Source organism: Cervus canadensis, chromosome 5 (assembly GCF_019320065.1).
Source record: "Cervus canadensis isolate Bull #8, Minnesota chromosome 5, ASM1932006v1, whole genome shotgun sequence".
In the NCBI taxonomy this organism is placed as follows: domain Eukaryota; kingdom Metazoa; phylum Chordata; class Mammalia; order Artiodactyla; family Cervidae; genus Cervus; species Cervus canadensis.
The window spans coordinates 21750731-21772998 of NC_057390.1; the positions used below are offsets into that span (position 1 = coordinate 21750731).

Here is a 22268-nt window from a genome sequence, read left to right on the forward strand (position 1 = left end):
AAACCATAATCAAAAGAGATTTCATTTCTTGAGTCAGGAAACACTGAAGGAAATCTTAAAGGAGCTGATTTACATTATTGAGAAAGTGAAGTTTTGTCACCATTAGAGAATGCAGGACTTCGTCATCTATTAGAGGATATTTGTTACTTTTCTGATTGCTTCCACAACATTCTCAGGTGTATGCAGAACAAAGTGGTGAGTCTCACTTTGACAGGTTAGGAACAGGGCTGTGGCATCAACAATGAATCAAGCCCCTGTGGATAAAACTCTGTGTATGGTGATCTTTTTATTAACAGTGAGACCACTGGAGGGAAGGTATATATTAGGAAATCTAATAGGATGACAGTCACCTATCAGAATAGCTTCAGAACTGAAGACAGACGGTATGCTTTTCAAGAAAAAATTATAAGGAAAAACTTAGTGTGCTTATGCCATGAACGGTAAAAGCAAAGTTCTATGAACTCTCCACTGGTAGAAGGCTTGAACTTGAACCTTTGAAAGAATAGAATTAGCTTATAAGAGGTTAGAATCATTGGGCCACAGCATCTTGCTGAATAGTTGCTCAACAGTCAAGGCTAGTCTCGTTACTGAATTATCCCTTTTACTGTTATAGTAGTAAATGTTGACGTGTTAAACCAAAGATTGGGTCCCAGGAGACATACTAATTGTTGATCCATGAAAATTACCTTCACATAGGAGAGTGTTTCATGCATGACCATATATGAATATAACAAGGAATTCTAAAGAAAAGTTTAAAGACAATTAGATGAATAAGGTATCATTTATCTCAGCCGTCAGACACTGTGTTCCCTTGGGACATTAAAGGCAGACAATGCATGACCAAGGGTTGACATTTGTCAAGTGATGACTGGGCATCTATTTTCTTTCTTTTGGATGAGATACCAATGGCACAGTAATACCTTTTGGGTCTTTATTTCTTCAAAACATGAAAACAAAAGATGAAATAGATGACAATGAGGAGAGAGAACACATTCCATACAGAATATGCTGGATCACTAGTGATTAAATCAGAAACCATTAGAAACTTTATTTGTCTGTGTCAATAATGTGTACCATCTATAAGGAACAGCACAATTAGTGCACCTCCCCCCCTAAGCTGTGCACAATACTCACAAAATAAAATAATCAAACAAAATGAAATAATTGTACATGACTATAATTACTAAAACAACCCTGAACAACCAGAATCATACTTTCCCTATAACATGAAAATTTAAAAAGCAAACAAACCAAAAAACTTTGAAATTGAAATTGGCCAACAGTCAAGATTTCTTAGCATCCTCCGTGAAAATTTGCTATGGGATTATTAACATTCCAAATATAGCTAGAAAGGAGTGCAAAGTCTTTCTAATGTTTAAACAACTCATATCCCTTGACTATTTACTTGGTGTTTCTAGGCTAGCTTTTCATTAAATAAATCTTCAGAAAAAAATGGGTTAGGACTATGCCACCAGTGCGTTGGACCATGACAGGTCAGGGCTGAGGCTCCAGGAGATGTGAGAAATTATAGCTGCAGGGGGCATGGAAAAGTACTGCTGTCCAACAAAGATCAGCTGAAGATAAAAACTGGGATTAATTGGGATTTCTCAGACAGTTGGGTCATCAGCAGGATTGCCTTACTTGGTTTAAAATGGAAAAATGTACAAGATTCAAGATTGAATCTGCAAGATTGGCTCAGGATACACAGACGGCTGTTCCTACCCTGCGCCTTACACTCTCTCAGTTCAAGAAAATCTTTAGACATCTAGGCAAGAGAATTTCAGCAATTGTGTTTTTCTTGTAAGATCACATTGTTTCCATGTGGCTGTTAACTGTTACTCAGGGATTAACTGTGAACCCCCTCGGGATAGGGATCCGGGCTGTCTGGTCCATGTTTAGTCCCCAAGTGCTAGCATAGTACTGGGCAGATTGAGTGGGTACTCAGCATTTACTTATTCATTCACCCAGTGTTTATTAAATGATGAATGATTGTGATTACTAAGTGGACAAAGAGAAAATAAGAAATGAAAATTATTATCAGTTAAGTATATCTGAATCAACACAGAGGGCTTAGGGGTGTCTCTGGCCTGGGATTCTTTATGGATAGAGAAATGTCTGAGAGGGGACCTAAGTCATTCCATTTTTCCTCATTTGTGGACTCACGGCTTTGGAACATTGGGTTTATCATACTCTTTGATATTGTGAAATAGAGCCATTCCGTTTCCAGGCTTAAAACCTCCCAGAGAGGCACTAATCATCTCATTGATTTACATCCTCCTTAGCCCTATGTAGAGAAGACACACTTTGACAGGCCTGTTGCTCACCATGGCTTCTTTTCTCCTCAGGAACTGCAGATACTATCAGAGGGGTCTGGATGGTGAAAAAAATGGGGCTCTGAATAGCCTTTTACATAAAAAAATAAAACGAACAAACCAGCACTATCTACCATCTGTGCCAGACAGAGCAGATGTGAAATAAATACTTTGGGGGCAGGGGTGTTCCAGGAACGGAGGCTTTCAGAGCCCAGGCACATCTAACGTATCCCCTTCTCCACACAGCCCTTCTCCTTGGCCTTCCTGAACCAACAGGTGAGTTTTCAAGGCTTTGATGTGCACCACATGGCTAATTTTCCTTGAAGATACTTTGTTGCGTGCCCGCTGTCCTCTCAATAGCTTTAACTCCCACGTAGAACGTGCAGATCCATGAACAATAAGCCATTTTCTCCTTTTATCCCTAACCAAACTCAATAACAACACAAAAGTTACAACTCAGGTGAAAAGAAAACTCACTTATGTCTTCAATGTCCAATCAATGTCGCCAAATGGGAGAACAGTATATGCTATGCTCTACTATATACAGATACGCTTTGTTTTGTTGTATTTGTTTTTCATCCATGCACTGTGTAACAGGTATCACAACAACATTCCCAAACAGGCACATGAAAGAGGAGCAAATGTTCCGTCATGACTGGAACAGGAGTGTGCAGGCCATTGATGCCCTGGAAAACAGAACTGATGGACAATCCCAGGCAATAGCAACATGGGACACAGACTGATGCAAATGGAAAAGGATGATGTGCATTTTGAATGGAGTTATTCTTCCTGTTTATATGAGGGGTAAAGGGGAGGAGAAGGGGTTTGGGATGGGAGGGCTGGGGAATCAGTGGGTGTGGAACATCAGAATCAGGGCCTTGCTAATCACAGTCCAGCGCTAAAGAGATAAGAAAGGACTTTGTATGTTCCTGGGAATCTAGGCATGTTGTTTTTGTACCTGTTGAACAAGGGTGCCAAGCCTAGCATCTTTAAATATCAGACTGTATCTAGAACCACAACTCTTCTTGGCTCCATTCCAGCTCCCAAGTTTCTTCTTGGAGGGAGCTTCACCTCTGTTCCGCTCCAGAGATAAGCATGAAATTTAGTAATATAGTGAAGACATGCTTCTTTCTTCTTCAGTGCCCGTTTCCTTTCTTACTCCAAAATAATTTTTAAAGTTTTTGGGCAAAGGGAGAGTCATCTTCCTGATTTCCATTTTTACCATTGAGATTGGACATCACCTCCCACAAGAGAAGCACAAACCCTGATCCTCCCCCTGCAAAAACAAAACCAAACCCTAACATCAACCACCTCCCAACCCCGACCCAAAACAAGCAAAAACAGAAAACAAATCAAAGACTTAAGGATTTATGAACCCGGGGAGAACACAGCCCTTCGGGACTGAGCTGCAAAGATGGCCCTGCCTCCATGCCCGGTTCAACAAGACGATGCCCCTGGGAACGGGAGGTGATGCCTTCTCACTCCGGCCCTAGTACAGAGTCTGCTCTTGAAGCTGGATTCCATCAGCAGGTGGGTGGATATGACAAATGCCAGTTTCCTCTGTTCATTATACATAATTTTATGTATATATATATGTATATATATATAAATTTACTACATCTGATTGTTCCTTTAGAAGCCTTTTATGTGGCAGTAGGCCTCCAGGGAGGAGAAGAAAATGTACAGGAGCCACAGGAGCACAAAGAGGCAGGATGTGAGGAGCTTGGCAGTCCGGGGCCCACCCAGCTCACCTCCAATTTCTGGCCTCCGCCGATACAGCAGCACCCCCACATTGATGAAAGCAAAAATGGTGAAGAGAGTGACAGAAAAAGCTAGCGTGCCAGGGGACACTTTGAACTGTTCCCCGTTGGCCGCGTGGTAGATGGCAGCGATGGACCAGGCCACACCGATGCCCAGGAAGACGTTCACCGCGTTGCTGCCTGTGACGTTACCTATGGATGCATCCGCATACTGGTCCTGGGTGGCTGCCACTTTGCTTGCAAACGTGTCTGAGGAGGAAGAAGAAAAAGACAATGAACAATCAGCCACTTACAGGGGTCTGTGGAGTGCTGGAAGCTTCAGCAGGGTACTCTGGAATCAAGCCTTCGGTGGAAACCCCGAGACCTGGACAGAGCTTTGTCCTCTCAAGTCCCACCTGTGTAGTCGGAACAAGAGGATCCCAAGGTAACAGGACTCGAGGGCTTGGTGGTGGGTGAGTTATAGGTGACTTTGGTCAGGCTCTTTTTCCCACAGATACCACAGTTCTTTGTTGATGGTAACAATTCTATGAGGGTAGTAAACTTTAGAGGTGAGGATACTGGGCTCAGAGAGGATAAGTAAATGGGTGCAAAATCACAGAGCAAGGGAGAAGCCACATTAAGGCCTGACCTGGGCCTTCTGCCTTCAGGCAAATGCTTGTTCACTGTATTATTTCACCTTTCCTTATGCCTGGTGTCCTAATGGGTGGCCTCAAAGTTCTGTTCACCAATAATCCTGAGTGCATCTTTTCTCTGAGGCTAGGGAATTCACACATTTCCTTTCTCTACAAGGAGTAGGACAAAACTGACTTAGACTTGGTGAACAGAGCACAAGGGTTTAGTGCTCATTTAAGCCAGAGGGTTTCAAATTCTTCCTTTGCCAGTGAGTATGTGACCCCAGGCAGTTACTTAGTTTTTAGAGATTCAATTTCCTAATCTGTGAAATGAGGATAGTAATGCTCACTTCAGAGTGCTTTTGTTAAATTGAGCTATTAAATGTAAAATGCTTATGTTTCTGGTACAAAGCAAGGGTAGCTATTTTTGTTGTTTTGGGAAGACAACATGAATGGAGCTGCCCAGGTCTGTTTATTAAAAGGTGAGGTGAGGACGGATCTCAAATAGCTCCCTTTATTAATAATGTAACAGGACCTGTAAGATATTCAACTTCCTTTTTATACGATCACTGAGTTACTGATATCAAAGTCCTTTCAGCTGCCTCTGCAAAATATGTTGCACAGTCAGTTTAGAATAAATATTAATAACTGTCAGATTGCACTCACATTTGCAAAGCCAGCAGTGGCAGGAATGCTACTACTTCAAGGTATCATGGTCTAAGCATATGTGTAGAGAGATGTGTGATATCTGGATGGCTTTCTCCACTCTGTTGCCATTCTGTTGCCACCTCCAACAGCGTGTGTGCTACGTCACTCAGTCATGTCCCATTCTTTGCGACCCTATGGACTGTAGCCTGCCAGGCTCCTCTGAGGCTACTGAATCTGCTGTGTCACTTTCTTTCTGAAAGAGAACTGGTTAACCTTGAGGGTCTGTGGGATGGACCCACAGATAGGGTCTGACCTATGTTTTATAAAGAGGCAAACTTCTTACTCTGTGCTACCCATATTACATAGATATGTTTTTAGTTTTTAACTGGAGGATAATTGCTTTACAATGTTGTGCTGGTTTCTGCCATATAACAATGTGAACCAGCCATAGTTACATGGATATTTTCACCAAACCCTCAATCTAACCCTTTGTGGAGTAGATGTTATTCTTCCATTTTTACAAATCTGGGAAACAGTGATGTTGTGATAGTCTGCCTATTGGACAGGGTGTCTGTCAATAGAGCAAGGATTCTGAAACCAAATCTGTTTGAGTTCAGAGCCCATTCTCAGCCTACACCTCACTTCCCCCCCAGGAAGGCTCACATTTTCCTCTCCTCAGTCCCTTTCAGGCTGCCCCTTTCCTTCCACTCAGAAAACCTGGGACAGGTTTCTGCAGAGGGCCCCTTCCTGTACTGGTGAGAACTAAGAAGGGGGTGCAGGCAGCTGGCGATCCTGTCCTGCGGGACCGGTGCTACATGTTACACTTGAGATCACACACTGCAGCCTGATCAGGATCACCATGGAGGCGGGCGAGCAAAAGCCAAGTGAGACAAATCTTCATCTCTTACAGTTCATTATTAAGAGTTATTAGGAACTGCCACAGCAGCAGCCTCAAAAAAAAAAAAAAAGTCACTTGGCTTTTAATTTTCAAGGACAGACAGCTGAACAAGGAATGTAAATGAAGAGAGTCCAAGGTGGGGGACAGCCACAGCTCAGCTGCTGCTGAGGAACACGTGAGACGGTATTCTGTGCTGACATGCCTGCTGGCGGCGGCTAGTGATGCGGGGCCTTCCCACTCCCCCCACCGCCATGCTGTAGGGATGGGGATCTGGTATCCTAGGCCTGCTTACCTCCCTTGGCACATAGTATGTGGCTCTCCAGGCTGCCTGGGTGCCCCATCTCCACTCAAACCCTGCCCTTTCTGGGAGGCATCTCTGCTGCTGTGCCAGGAGTGAATGAGGCGCAACATCAAAGATTTTACTGGGCCCTCCTGGGTCTGCAGGGATTTCTTCTCGCTCAAGTCATTTTTTTCCAATAGCCCATTAATGTGAATAGCGCAGGAGAGTCCTAATAATAATAGGTTCCTATTTATAAATGCCTCTGAAAGTTAGCAACCCAAGTGATTAGCTTATCACATAAATGAAACATGTTTGGGCCTCTAAGCAAGGTAGGTTTTACTTACTTGATTTTTAAATCAGATCTTTGTTTTGCAATTCAAAAGCTGTATAGGAAAATTGTAGAAACATATGTAAATCCAGACTATTAACTTGAACTTAAACAGAGACAACTCTGTTCCAAATGAAGTGTGATGGAATCTCCCCAAACCACCTTCTCTGACCACTGCTTAGCATACAGAGTGGCAGATGACAGACTGTAGATGAGGTCCTGCCAAGCCTGGCCCTGAATGCCAAGCCCAAGACCTGTTTGTGGCTGAACAAGGCAAAATCCATGCAAATGCCATTCCCCGGGGTGACATCCAAACAAGAACTGTTGCCACAGTACAGGCATATTCAGAACTTAGACTGCTAAATACATACCTATATGAGTCAGATATCCATTGTGATTGCTACAAACTAAGTAATTGTTGATAATTATATATGTGTTTATAACTATAGCTACATAATAGGGATTTTTATTTCTAATTCTCACCTTGAATTCTAATACATTTAAAGTTAATTGTAGAGTTTTAGACTTTTGATCCTGCCTCCTCGGTCCCTGTAACTGTGAATCACTAACAGGAAAGATATGTTTGGGAGGCAGTGTGGCTGGAATTAAACCACACATTACAGAGTCAGGACATGCTTGTTTTCTGGATCTGGCCTTTGCCAAGTCACTTGGTCAATATGCAGGACTATGTCAACACATTCCCCTTTCCTCCAGAAATGATTTTTTAAACTGAAGTTCTCAAACTTTATCGCTACCTATGACTAAGTCTTAAACATTTCTGCTGTAACAGGGATGGTTCTTAGAACCCTGCAGGTCACAGGAAGGGTTTCTGTTATGTATAGCTCCACCCAGAAATGATTAATCTTTGCCTTGACTCTTAGCATATGCTGGGGGCCAGCTGTTCAACTCTCAAGTGGTCTGTGCTCAGGAACTGATGCTGACAGTAATTTTGACTGAAGTCCAGCCTGCTTATGGAGGCAGGGTTGCTGTCTCCCAGCACCTGTGAATTATTGACAACATGAGGGGCTCAGAGCTTCCTCGTAGTAGTGACAGAAGTCTCATCAAGGGGACATTCTGGGCTCTTCTGTGTGCACTCACGGATTCTGGTTTCCTAACTTTACTGTTGGGTGGTACATAGAATATATCACAATACTAAATTCAGATAAATGATTTTGGTGGGATTTTTCTTTTTTGCAGGTGTCTATACATGTCTACCCTTAAACTTGACTAATGATGACAATATCTCCTTTTAAAAGAATAAATGACCTAGATGAAATATTCAAAGTGATGTCTAGACCTTCAGATTTTGCCAGTGATGAAAGTGTGCCAGTATTTGTGAAGTTAAACCACACAGCACAGAGTCATTGAGCTCTTAAAAATAGGTAAGAAATGTTGGCACGGTTATTGACTTCAAATCACGTAAGTGACTATTTATATGAGCACAGCCATGGAATAACTGGTGGCGGGGGGACTGTTTCAGATACTGTGCATAATGTCAATCAAGTGTGTACTGAAAACACTGGGAGTTCCTTGTTTTGGTTTTTGAAAGATCTGGGGCTCTACCCTCCGCTCAATTAATCAGACTCTCTGAGAAAAAGACACAGGAATATGCATTTTTATAAATGCTTGGGCGAGTTTGACAGAGGTGCTGGGGCAGCTTGGCCATGAAGTCCCCCACCCTCTACCTGTGCTGCAGTCTTTTTTAAAAAACCCAATTCAAGCATGGTAACTATGAAAGGCCAAGGAATGAGGAAAATTTACTTAAAATTAGCTGAATTCTGGCTGTTTCACTTGCCAGGTAAGAAATTTACCTACTTTATATGGTTTTGAGGGAAATGAATTAACAAGAACAAGACCTAGTACTTAATGAGTGCTCAATATTAGTAATTATTTTTATAATACAACAGAGCCAGATCCCAAGAGAATCCATAAGTGGTCCAGAATTCTGAGTTACTGTAATGATTCTAAACTACTGGGAAGTTATAACTCCCCTTAAAGACATATTAACTTTATGGTCCTAGGTATTTAAAAATGTGGTAGAACATAAAATTATTCTTAAAATCAGAGATTTTTATTTGAAAATTCTATATAACCTAAGTCATAAAAGGGCTGCCTTTGTGGTTCAGGTGGTAAAGAATCCCCCTGCAATGCAGGAGACCCAGGTTCAATCCCTTGGTCAAGAAGATTCCCTGGTGAAAGGGATGACAATCCACTCCAGCATTCTTGCCTGGAGAATTCCATGGACAGAGAAGCCTGGAGGGCTCTAGTCCATAGGATTGCAAAGAATCAGACTTGACTGAGTGAATTTCACTTTCTAAGTCATAAAAAGACACCAGAGATCTGGTTTATGGCCCTAATTTTACTAATGACTGAAAGACATCCTTGCTTAAACAACACATATATTCCTCTCTATTCTTTCCTCTCTTCTATGCACTTTTTGTTTCACTCTTTGAGAATTCAAATGGAAATTTTACTTATGTACTAAGTCCTCTGTCACTAAGGACTTTAAACAAGATTTTGTCTTTGTAATATTTATTTACCTCAGTAAATATGAAACCCAAACTTCTTACTTACATACACAAACTCACCTCACTGGCTCATATGAAAAGAAACCTTGTTTGGCATCCAAGTGAAGTTTAAGAGATCAGGGAATTACTGATGTTTGATTGATTAATGACCAGTTAGAGGAGTTACAAAAGGGGAAAAACACTTAAAATGTCTACCCATAAAAATTTGTCCCTGAAAAAGAAATGGAGACAATGACACTGACCTACTCTTAGAAGAGAAGAAAAGAGGTAAGTCAAAAGTTCAAGAGGATTCATGCTGGAGGTCAGAACACCTGCTTCTACTCATTTTTATCACCAGGGTAGCTTCGGAAAAATACCAGATTGTGAACTCTACTCTGGGTTTCTATTTCCTTGGTCTAGAATGCAGCCCGAGCACTGACATTCCTTAAAGCTCTCCAACCAGACTGAGACCCACTAACCAACTACACAGAGCCCTCGGTTCACCCTCTGTGTAAGGACAGTGGTACCTTCCCTGTATTAGTCGAGAAAACACATGGAATAGCTCTGACACATAGGTCAACAAAATCGACATTGTGGGGATTCAGGATGGAGACAAGATGGTGGAGGAAGAAGGATGTGAGCTCACCTCTTCTTAGGAAAACACCAAAATCACAACTAACTGCTGAACAACTATCAACAAAAAAATGCTGCACCCTAACAAGAAAGATACCCTACATCCAAAGACAAAGAAGGAAGTCCATTATTATGATGGTAGGAGGGCACAGTTGTGATAAAATCAAGTCCCACGCCCACTGCGGGGGGTGGGGGGTGCGAGCCAAAGACTGGAAAATAATTATATCACAGAAGTTCTCCCACAGGAGTGAAAGTTCAGAGTCCCACATCAGGCCTCCCAGACTGATGGTCTGGCAACAGGGGTGGAGCCTCCAGAAAGTCTGGCTTTGAAGGCCAGCAGTGTTTGATCTCAGGACTTCCACAAGACTGGGGGAAGAAGAAACTCCACTCTTGCAGGGTGCGCACAGGTCTATGTGTACCAGGAACCAGTGAAAAAAGCAGTGATTTCATAAGAGCCTGGGCCAGGCCTCCCTGCTAGGATGGAGGGTCTCCTTCAGTGGAGGCAGAGGCGGCTGTGGCTCACGAGGGAGCAGACACTGGCAGTAGCAGTTCTGGGCAGTGCTCACCGTGAGAGCCCTCAGGGCAGACCACCATCTCTCACCAAGACCTGGCCCCACTCAACAGGATCCCATTCTAGGACACCTCAGGCCAGATACCCAACATGGTAGGCACACACTCCTCCTCAGCAGCAGATAGCATGCCTAAAGTCTTCCTGAGCAGATAGCTGCCTGCTACACCCCCTGACGTGGTCCTGGCCACCAGACAGACAAAACTCAGTTATACCCAGCTTGGGGGGAGGCAAAATCACTTCAAATCACTGAATGATATAACCTAAATGAGATAAAAGATAATATATAATATAGAAATATTATTTATGCCTCGCACACAGGGGAACTACATGATAAACTAAAAAAAAAAAAAAAAAAATTCCCTTTCTGGTCAGAAAAGTTTCCATTCTCATTTTCTGATGGTTTCTATTCCTTTTGACATTTTGCGAGTTGATTTTAGTGTAAATAATAATTTCCTGCATCTTATACCAACTTTCAGTTTACAAAGTGCTCTGAAATCCATATTACTTAATCTTCTTATCAGCTCCCTAAATTGTCATGATTATGCCTATTTTACAGGCAAGAAAAGCATGGCTAAGTCAAGAAGTTGATTCCAGCAAAAATGAATAATGATTAGAAGTTCTGTTTCCTGAATTCAGTTCTAAAGTTCTTGTTTCTAAAGAAGAGTCTCAAATCTATCCTTAAACCTAAAGCAACTAGAGAAAGAAGTACAAACAAAACCCAAAGTTAGTAGAAGGAAAGAAATCATAAAGATCAGAGCAGAAATAAAGACAAACAATAGCAAAGATCAAAGAAACTAAAAGCTGGTCCTCTAAAAAGATGAACAAAATTGATAAACCTTTTAGCCAAAATCATCAAGAAAGAAGGGAGAGGGCTCAAGTCAATAAAATTAGAAATGAAAAAGAAGTTACAGTGGAAGCCGCAACAATACACCAATAAATTGGACAACCTAGAAGAAATGAAAAAATTCTTAGGTACAATCTCCCAAGACTGAGCCAGGAAGAAATAGACAATATGAACAGACTAATTACAAGCACTAAAATTGAATCTGTAATTAAAAAATTCCCAACAAACAAAAGTCCAGGACCAGATGTCTTCACAGGCAAATTCTATCAAATATTTAGAGCAGAGTTAACACATAACCTTTGATACCCTTCCAAAAAATTGCAGAGGAAGGAGCACTTCCAAACTCATTCTATGATGTCACCATCACTCTGATACTGAAATCAGATGAAGATACCACACAAAAAAAATTCAGGCCAATATCACTGATGAACATAGATACAAAAAATCCTAAACAAAATACTAGCAAATCAAATCCAACAAAACATTAAGAGGATCATATACCATGATCAAATGGGATTTATCCCAGAGATGCAAAGATTTTTTCAATATCCACAAATTAACTAGTGTGAACTACCCCATCAACAAATTGAAATATAAAAACCGTATGGTCATATCAATAGATACAGAAAAAGCTTTTGACAAAATCCAACACTCATTTGTGATAAAAACTTTCCAGAAATTGGGCACAGAAGGAATGTACTTCAACATAATAAAGGTCATATATGACAAACATACAACTAATATCATTATGGTAAAAAGCTGAAAGCATTTCCTCTAAGATTAGAAACAAGATCAGGATGTACACTCTTGCAGTTTTATTCAACATAGTTTTGGAAGTCCTAGCCATGGCAATCAGAGAAGAAAAATAAAAAGAATCCAAATTAGAAAAGAAGGAAGACCTTCACTGTTGGCAGATGAAATGATACTATGCATAGAAAATCCTAAAGATGCCACCAGAAAACTACTGGAGCTCATCAATAAATAGGTGAAGTTGGAGGACACACTATTAAAGTACAGAAATCTCTAGCATTCCTATACACTAACAACAAAAGATCAGAAAAGGAAATTAAACAGTCCCATTTACCATAACATCAAAAAGAATAAAATGTCCAGAAATAAACCTATCTAAGGATGCAAAATGCTTGTACTCCAAAAACTATAACATGCTGATGAAAGAAATTGAAGATGACACAGATGGAAAGATATACCATGTTCTTGTACTAGAAGAATGAATATTGTGAAAATGACTATGTTACCCAAGGTAATCTACATAGTCAATGAAATCCCTATCAAATTACCAATAGCATTTATTTTCATGGAACTAGAACAAAAAGTCTCAAAATCTGATGGGGACACAAAAGACCCTAAAACCAAAGCAATCTTAAGAAAAATGGAGTTGGAGGAATCAAGTTCCCTGACTTCAGACTATACTACAAATCTACAGTAATCAATACAGTACAGTAGTAGCACAAAAAAAAAAAAAAGTATAGAAAGCCCAGAAATAAACCCATGCAACTGTGGTCAATTAATCTATGTCAAAGGAGATAAGATTATACAATGTAGAAAGACAGTCTCTTCAATAAATGATGCTGAGAAAACTGGACAGCCACATGTACAAAACTGAAATTAGATCATTCTTTACCACTATATACAAAAGTAAACTCAAAATGAATTAAAGATCTAAATGTAAGATTGGATGCTATAAAACTTCTAGACGAAAACATAAGAGAAACACTCTTTGACATAAATCACAGCAATATTTCTTCAAACTATCTCCCGGAGTAATGGAAACAAAAACAGAAATAAATGGGACCTAATTAAATTTAAAAGCTTTTGCACAGTCATGATAACCGTAAGCAAAATGAAAAGCCCACATAATGGAAGAAAATATTTGCAAATGATATAACTGACATGGGATTAATATTGAAAATTTATAAATAGCTCATGCAGCTCAATATAAAAAAAAAAAAAAAACCCAAACAACCCAATCAAAGAATGGGCAGAAGATCTAAGTAGACATTTATCCAAAGAAGACATACAGATGGCTAAGAGGCACATGAAAAGATCCTCAACATGGCTAATTATTAGAGAAATGCAAATCAAAAGCACACTGAGATATCACTTTACACCAGACAGAACGGTCATCATCAAAATGTCCACAAACCAAAAAATGCTGGCGAGAGTTTGTAGAAAAGGGAACCCTTCCACCCTATTGGTGGAAATGTAAATTGGTAAGCCACTATGGAGAAACATATGGAGATTCCTTAAAAAACTAAATATAGAGCTACCAAATGATCTAGCAATCCCACCCCTGGGCATATATGCAGAGAAAGCCATGGTTCAAAAGGACACATGCACCCCAGTGTACATTGCAGCACTATTTACAACAGCCAAGAAACGGAAGCAAACTAAATGTTCATTGATGGAGGAACAGATAAAGAAGATGTAGCATATACATACAATGGAATATTACTCAGCCACTAAAAGAATGACATAATGCCACTTGCAGCAACAAGGATGGACCTGGAGATTATCGTATTAAATGAAGTCAGTCAGAGATAGACAAATATCATACATATTGCTTGATTTCAGAATCTAAAAAAAAAAGATACAAATGAACTTATTTACAAAATAGAAAAGACACTTATGGTTACCAAAGGGGAAGGGTGGCAGGGAGGGATACGTTGGCAGTTTGGGACCGACAGATACACAATGCTAGATAACCAACAAGGACCTACTATATAGCATATGGAACTCAGCTCAATATTCTGTAATAACCTAAATGGGAAAAGAGTTTGAAAAAGAATAGGTAAATACATAAGTGAATCCCTTTGCTGTACACCTGAAACACTGTTAATCAACTATACTCCAATATAAAATAAAAATGTTAAAAATCAACATTTTGTTATTGAATAAATTACTTTTCACTTTGATATTGTTAACTTGAATGTTTGCACTTTGCAGGGTTACCCCTGGAACTTAGTCTTCCTATGATGTATCTGAAATCCTGGTATATTTCAAGTTCAAAGAAAGATTAATTCTAATTAAAACAGAAAAATAAGGTGTTTATTCTTCAGGGAACACAAGGCAGAGAAGAGAATGAACAGCAACCAGCAGTACTATTTGATTTGCTTTCCAAACTGTAAGTTGATACATGTTCTCAAAAGGAAATGGTAAACACCACACTCAAACATACTGGGACATATTATACTTCCATAATAGCATTATTTTTCAGAACAATGTTCATGAATGTTCAAGAGTGGGTTCATGGTTGCCCTTCCTTCTTCAAGCACCTAGCTTCATGGCATTTGCTAAAATTTTCTAAAGTCTCTGATTCTAATTCTTGATGTTAATAGAAGCATTTTGAACCTTCCAAAGAACTCTGTTGGTTTATCTGAGATGGGGCTCTTGAATTTCTCAGTCACTTGCTGCCCCTCTTGCTCTCAGTCCTGAGAAGAACCCTGAACCAACTAGCTGGTTGTAGAGCAAAGAAGTTCTGTTCCAACCTGGCTGTCTCTTGAGACCTGCATTAATATGGTTCTGGAGTGGATCAGATTATGTATGCTGGGTACCCTGAGAGTTCTGCTTGTTTGCTTACCCAGATAAAAAGGCTGACGCAGATTATAGTGGTGCACATTCCAATGTGTGCCTGATCAAGTAAGGGGTTACAAGGCTGGTTGACTTAAAGGAAATCTCCTTGCTCTGGTCAACCAGCAGCTGGATGATGAACATGATATCTGACAGTTTCCAGTTGGTGCATGTGAGATTATGGTTCCACTTAGCATGGAGATATTTAGTAAGCTGAGGCCACTGTGAGTGGCCAATTTGGTCACCTGAGTCTGTGTTACTCTGGATTAACGACTATTGCTACTGAAGAATACCAGTCCTAGTAACTCTGGTCAGCATAATATATCCAATTATGATAGTAAGGAGCCTAAACTTAAATAAGTGAAAGTGTTAGTCATGTCTGAGTCTTTGCGACCCCGTGGACTGTAGCCCACCAGGCTCTTGCATCCATGGAATTTTCCAGGCAAGAATACTGGAGTGGGTTTCCATTCCCTTCTCCAGGAGATCTTCCTGAGCCAGGGATTGAATCCCTGTCTCCCCCATTTCAGGCAGATTGTTTACCATTTGAGCACCAGGAAAACCCCAAACTTAAGTAAGACCTGCTTACTTTACGTACTCTACTTTCATTTGCCATGCACTGGCCATGTGACCTCAGCACAACTTCTCTAAGCCTCTGAAACCTCACCTGTAAAGATGGGAAAATACAAGTCCTCAGTTTATATGGCTGATAAGATGAACAAAAGAAGTGATGTGAAAAGGCTTAATGTGGTGTCTGGAAATTGGTAGGTATAACAAATGCTAAGTGTTATTATATTTTTGAAATCTTTGTTCTGGTGATAACAAAGGATATATTGATGATATTAAAATCTTTTATTATGGTTTCCTTCAGCAAGGTGATTTATGGTTAATAGATCTTATGTAGGATTATAGGAACATGTGGTTCTGTCCTTGATGTTCAGAAGTGATAGAAGAGATAAGGACAACAACAGTTAACATTTATGGGGCTTCCTAGGTGAGGCACTACACATACATAGATCCTCATTTAATCCACAGACAACCCTTATCCCCATTTAACAGATGAGAAAACTGAAGCCCAGAGTATAAGAAATTTGACCAACGTTACATAGCCAGTAACAAGAGGTGAAGCTAGGATTCAGACCCAAAGAGGTGTGACTCTAGCTGGAGTGAATATTCTTAACCACAAGTCCGGGGGGGAGGGGGCGGGTTGATAAGGACTAGACAACTGACATACTTTAAACTTGACCATGGACAAAGAGTTCAAAGAAAATGTACAGAAACAATTATGTTCAACTATGATTGTAACTACATAATGTTAAAACAGCTGATCATTTTGAGAGGTCAATGACTGATAAAACATTTTTTTTAACTTCTTATATTCCTGGCTTCTCCCAGCATTACATTTACACTGTCTACAAAAGTACATAAAAATGGGTTTGTATGAATCTATGTTAAATAATTAAATTTTTTGATATTTTGAGCTGTAATTCTCTTACTCATATAATAAGCCTTTAGTGACACCATGTCCTTGAGAGGGTAAAAAAAATGGTAAGATTTAGTGAAGTAACATTTTCTAAAGAAAAAAGAGAAGGGCAGATCTGGGACTAAAACCAAAAAGCTGAATAAACTGTCACTTTCCTAAGCCATGTTAGTTTGTTAAGAGAAAGATATACCTGAAACACCCTTCTTGCCTCAAAAACAGTTCCGAACTGCCCTGCACAAAATAGTGTCTCCCAGTTTGCTTCTCCCTCTCAACCTTCCTTGCATTTGAAACCTGGTTCTTTCTTCTGTGCTTTGTTCTATTTTGGGAACATCCATCTCTTATTGAGTCTTCTCAAATCCTCTCCCTCCTCTTCTCAAGTCCTACTTTAGAGATGGTAAAGCTCAAGGTCCCCCAAGTATCACTAGAGCTAGATATAGCTGAGAAGTATCCAAAAAAAAAAACCCAAAAAACAAAAAAACCTGGAAAAGATGAAAACAGAAATCCTTGCTCTCACCTCCAGGTAGCCTCAATGAGTCACAAAGGAAACTCCCTGTTAGGTGGCTACTGGTGTGATTCTAAGTCTGTGGCTCTAGATAATACACTGGTGGCAGCAACCTGTGTCTTTACCCTGTGGGTGTCTACCGAGCTATTTATTCCACAGAGAAATTCTCTTTTTGAACAGGCTGCTTTGTGTATTATAAGCTCAGGAGAACACGAAAAACTGTTCAAAGTAGGCAAATGGAAAGTGAAAGTCACTTAGTCGTGTCTGACTCTTTGCGACCCCATGGACTACACAGTCCATGGAATTCTCTAGGCCAGAATAGTTGAGTGGGTAGCGGATCCCTTCTCCAGGGGATCTTCCCAACCCAGGCAAAGGGAGGCAACTCAATAAGCAATAAAGGTCAGTGCACACAACTTCAACCCAGCCCTGGAGGCAGCAGGTGAGACCTAAGCGGGTTCTAAAAAGTTCTGATAATTGTCCCAGTTCTGATTCCTCTTGCCTTGACTTGGTGTAATATTTCCCTCAGTAACTCATTCCTGTGAATCACATAGTACAAAATGGCATGTATCAATCAAAAGTTAAAAATCCATAAAATCTTTGGTCAAGCGATTCTACTTCTGGGAGTTTGGAATTAACTTTACAAATGTGAAAGTTTACTTATGGGGATGTTTGGAGCAGAGATTTTATGTTAGAGAAAAATTAGAAACAACTGAATTCCCTGAAGTTTCAATAAAATAATATTGTGTAATTGTTAAAATCATGATGTAATGATACACTAACAAAAATTTTCATGATGCACCACTAAGAGAAAAAGCAGGTTATGTAACAATGTCTAGTATGAGTCCATTAAAAAGTGGTGGGTAAATATTTGTCTTTGTATATACATTTTTGTGGAATTTATTAACATATCCTATAATTTCAAATTTTGAAACATAGGAGATCAAGATGGAATAAGAGGACACGGAACTCACTTTCCCCGAATGAATAATTCTCACTTAAAATGAACTGGAAACTGGCAGAAGAACCCCTTTACAACCAAGGCTGTAAGAAAGACATATACATACTCTGGTAGGGAGAGAAGAAAAGTGACTGGTTCTAGACCTGGGCCCTTAGAAGGGGACTCAGAGGAAAAGGGAGATGACAAGAGTGGACCTGTGGAGTGAGTAGTTCAAGACACAGACTGGGCATCCCAGATTCTGGGGATCTATGCGGAGGAGAGAGACCGCTTTGCCTGGCTGGAGGAACTGGGTCAGATGGAAAGGCTGGAGAAGCCTGGACACTGCACATGTGCTGACTAGCTCTCGAAGTAGGGCAGAGAGAGGTCTACCCTGGAGGCTACTAGGTTGCCAATGACTGCCTCATTCCACTTCCCAGTCTGAACTGAGCAAATGATCTGGCCCTGCTTACTTCACACCACAGTGCAGTACTGGATCTGGGGCAGCCAGGAAAGGGGGGGAAGACCAGACCATGGTCACAGAGGTGACCCATTCTGAGGAGGGGCCCCAGGTGGGCAGCGGCACACAGGAACCACCCAGATCACTGAGAGCTGCCCCTCTACTGCAGCTAACCTACCGATACGTGCCGAGTCCACGCAGGTCCTTGCCAGACTACAGGAGTAGTTCTACAATAGGGGCGGGGGTGCGGGGGCAGGCGGCAGTGATCGGCTGTGAGAAACAAGGGAATTCACACCCAAGGCTGCATCTGAGTGAAGCAGCAGACGTCCACACAGGCTGTGCATCGGACCTGTCTACGTACAGGCCCCACATGCTTCAGCACAGCCCTCTGGGGCAATGGTCCTGGGACAGAGAGAGGGAGAAACAGATACTTAAAGGGAAAGGAGTCAGCCTGAGCCTGACCCCCGGGGCTGCTTCTCTAGCAACTTGGTTGCTAGACCTGACCCTGACATTGACCCTAACCAGCCAGTGATGGCCACTGAGCAGACAGGAAGTCCTGCTTCACATCTGACACCAGCTCTAGCCCTCCACCGTATCTCCAGCCTTACTGCCTACCAAGGTGATGCCCGCACACTGTGAGGAAACATGAGACAAGTATATACATAAAATCCAGTCCTCCCACCAAAGGCATTAGGTACATGCAGTCTGTATAGGGATCCTCCCACATAAGAACACCACTTCAAGGCCACAATAACTGTTTAAATTCACAGAGGCAGAGAAAGTTAAGCAAAGTGAAGGGTGGAACTACTCAAAATTGAAAGAGCAAGAGAATGCCTCTGAAAAAATAAAACAGAAATAAATAATTTATCAACTAAAGGATGCAAAACACTGGTAATAAATTGAACTAGACACAGCTATGTCAAAAATTGTTGATAAAATTATTAACTGAATTACTTTGATCGAAATACTTTTCTAGCAAGGAACTAGCAGATATAAATGAGACCCATTCAGAGATGAATAATAGCTGAAATAAATAAACCAGAAAAAAGAATAACATACTAAGTGATACAGAATAATACGCAAGTGACCTGAAAGATAGAATTATGGAAATCACACAACCGGGAGAGCAGAAAGAAAATTTTTTAAAAATGAAAGCAATTTGATATCTGGCATAATAGTAAGGGTTCTGACATTTTCATTATATGAATTCCAAAAGGAGAAGAGAGAAGGGGATTGAAAATGTATTTGAGGAAATTATGGCTGAGAACCTCCCAAACCTGAAGAACAAATTAGATACAGGTACAGAATGCACAGAGGATTCCAAACTGCTTCACACTAAGACATATTGTAAGTAACATGGCAAAAATTAGAGAATTCAAAAGATAGCAAAAGAGTCATATACAAGGGAATTCCCCATAAGGCTATCAACTGACTGGTCTGCAGAAATTTTGCAGGCCAGAAGAGAGTGGCATGATATATTCAAAGTGCTGAAAGGGAAAAACCTGCAACCTAGAATATTCTATCCATGAAGATTATAATTTAGACTAGAAGGAGAGATAAAAAAACTTCTCATCAGCTGTGGTACATATACACCATGGAATATTACTCAGCCGTTAAAAAGAATTCATTTGAACCAGTCCTAATGAGATGGATGAAACTGGAGCCCCTTATACAGAGTGAAGTAAGCCAGAAAGATAAAGAACATTACAGCATACTAACGCATATATATGGAATTTAGAAAGATGGTAATGATTAACCCTATATGCAAAACAGAAAAAGAGACACAGAAATACAGAACAGACTATTGAACTCTGTGGGAGAAAGGGTGATATTTCAAAAGAACAGCATGTATACTATCTATGGTGAAACAGATCCCCAGCCAGGTGGGATGCATGAGACAAGTGCTCGGGCCTGGTGCACTGGGAAGACCCAGAGGAATCGGGTGGAGAGGGAGGTGGGAGGGGGAATCGGGATGGGGAATACGTGTAAATCTATGGCTGATTCATATCAATGTATGACAAAACCCACTGAAATGTTGTGAAGTAATTAGCCTCCAACTAATAAAAAATTAAAAAAAAAAAAAAAACTTCTCAGACAAGCGAAAACTAAGATAATTCATCAACACTAAACATACCATAAAAGAAATGCTGAAGAATCTTCTCTAGATAGAAAAGAAGTTAAGAATCTATACAAAAACGAAAATCCCACTAGGAAAGGCAAATATAAGTAAGATATGAGGATCAACCACTTAAATAAATCAGGACCTAGATTAAAAGTCAAAAAATTGTAAAAGCAACTATGACTACAATAAACAGTTAAATGATAAGCATAAAGATGTAAACTATGATAATAAAAACAAAATGTGGGAGGAGGGAAGCAGAAAATGTAGATCTCTTGGAATGTGTTTGGACTTAAATGACTATAAGTTTAAAACAAGTAAATGTAATTACAGGTCAACATATATGAACCACATATAACCACAAGTCAAAAACCTACAATAGATATACCAAAAACCAAAAAGAAAGGAACACAAACACAATAAAAAAAAGTCAACCAGAAGAAAACAAAACAACAGAGAATAACTATAAAAGCAGCCAGAAAACAACTATTAAAATGTTAGTAAATACATAATTATAAATGATTACTTTAAAAGTTAATGGATAAATTCTCCAATTAAAAGACACAGAGTGGCTGACTAGATATAAAAAAGAGACTTCCTTCAGGGCTACAGACACACAGACTGAAAGTGAGTGGACAGAAAAAGTTCTATGTATTAATATATGGGTATGCATATATGTTCAGCTGATTCACTTTGCTGAACACTTGAACCTAACATAACATTGTAAATCAACTATATGCCAATAAAAAATTTTAAAAAACTGATACCACAGAGATACAAAAAATAAGAGAATAGTATGAAAAGTTATATGCCAATAAACTGAACAACCTAGAAGAAATGGACAAATTTCTAGACACAGACAACTTGCCAAGACTCTATCAAGAAGAAACACACAATTTGAACAGACTGATCACTAGTAGTCAAACTGAATTTTTAATTAACAAAACTCCTAGGAAACAAAAATCCAACACCAGATGGCTTCACTGGGGAATTCTACCAAACATATAAAAAAGAAATAATTCTTCTCAAACTATTCCAAAAAATTGAAGAGGAAAAAACACTTCTAAATCCATTCTATAAGGCTACCACTACCCTGATGTCAATGTCAGACAAAGACAGTACAAAAAATAAAATTACAGGCCAATATCTTTGATGAATATATATGCAAAAATCAAGAAAATTTTAGTAACCTGAATGCAACAATACATAAAGAGAATGATACATCCTGATCAAGTTGGATTTATTCTAGTGAAATAAGGATGGTTCATCATTAGCAAATCAATCAATGTGACATACCACATTAACAAAAAGGATAAGAATCATGATTATCTCAATAGATGCCAAAAACGCACTTGACAGAATATAACACCCATTTATGATGAAAAACTCTAATCAAAGTTGGTATAGAGAATATTTCTCAACATAATAGGGCTTCCCTGGTGACTCAGATGGTAAAGAATCTGTCTGCAATGCAGGAGACCCAGGTTCAATCCCTGAGTCAGGAAGGTTCCCTGGAGAAGGGAATCACTACCCACTATCACTACCCAGTATTCTTGCCTGGAGAATTCCATAGACAGAGGAGCCAGGTGGGCTGCAGCCCATGGGGTTGCAAAAGAGTTGGACACCAAACACCTAGAAAACCCTCTGCAGCCACCTGTCCCCCAGTGGGCACTGCAGCTGGGGGTCTGCAGGAGGAACTCGGTCCTTCATCTCTGTCTCCAAAAGTGTGTGTCCCTCTCCTGCAGGGCTGGGGGTGAACTAAGACTTCCTCCACTTTCTTGTAGGGGCGAGGT

The 22268-nt window shown here is 40.1% G+C and overlaps 1 protein-coding gene across 6 annotated transcripts in view; it reads right to left on the bottom strand.

Annotated features, from left to right (window-relative positions):
* Positions 1-917: 917 nt before the first annotated feature.
* Positions 918-22268, bottom strand: part of SLC8A1 (solute carrier family 8 member A1) — a 442687-nt gene continuing 421336 nt past the window's right edge. For all 6 annotated transcript variants that reach the window (XM_043468408.1, XM_043468407.1, XM_043468405.1 and 3 more), the window contains one exon: positions 918-4321. In XM_043468408.1, coding sequence (XP_043324343.1) covers positions 3945-4321 — 377 coding nt within the window. In that variant the 3' untranslated portion in view covers positions 918-3944. The remainder of the gene's footprint in view (positions 4322-22268) is intronic.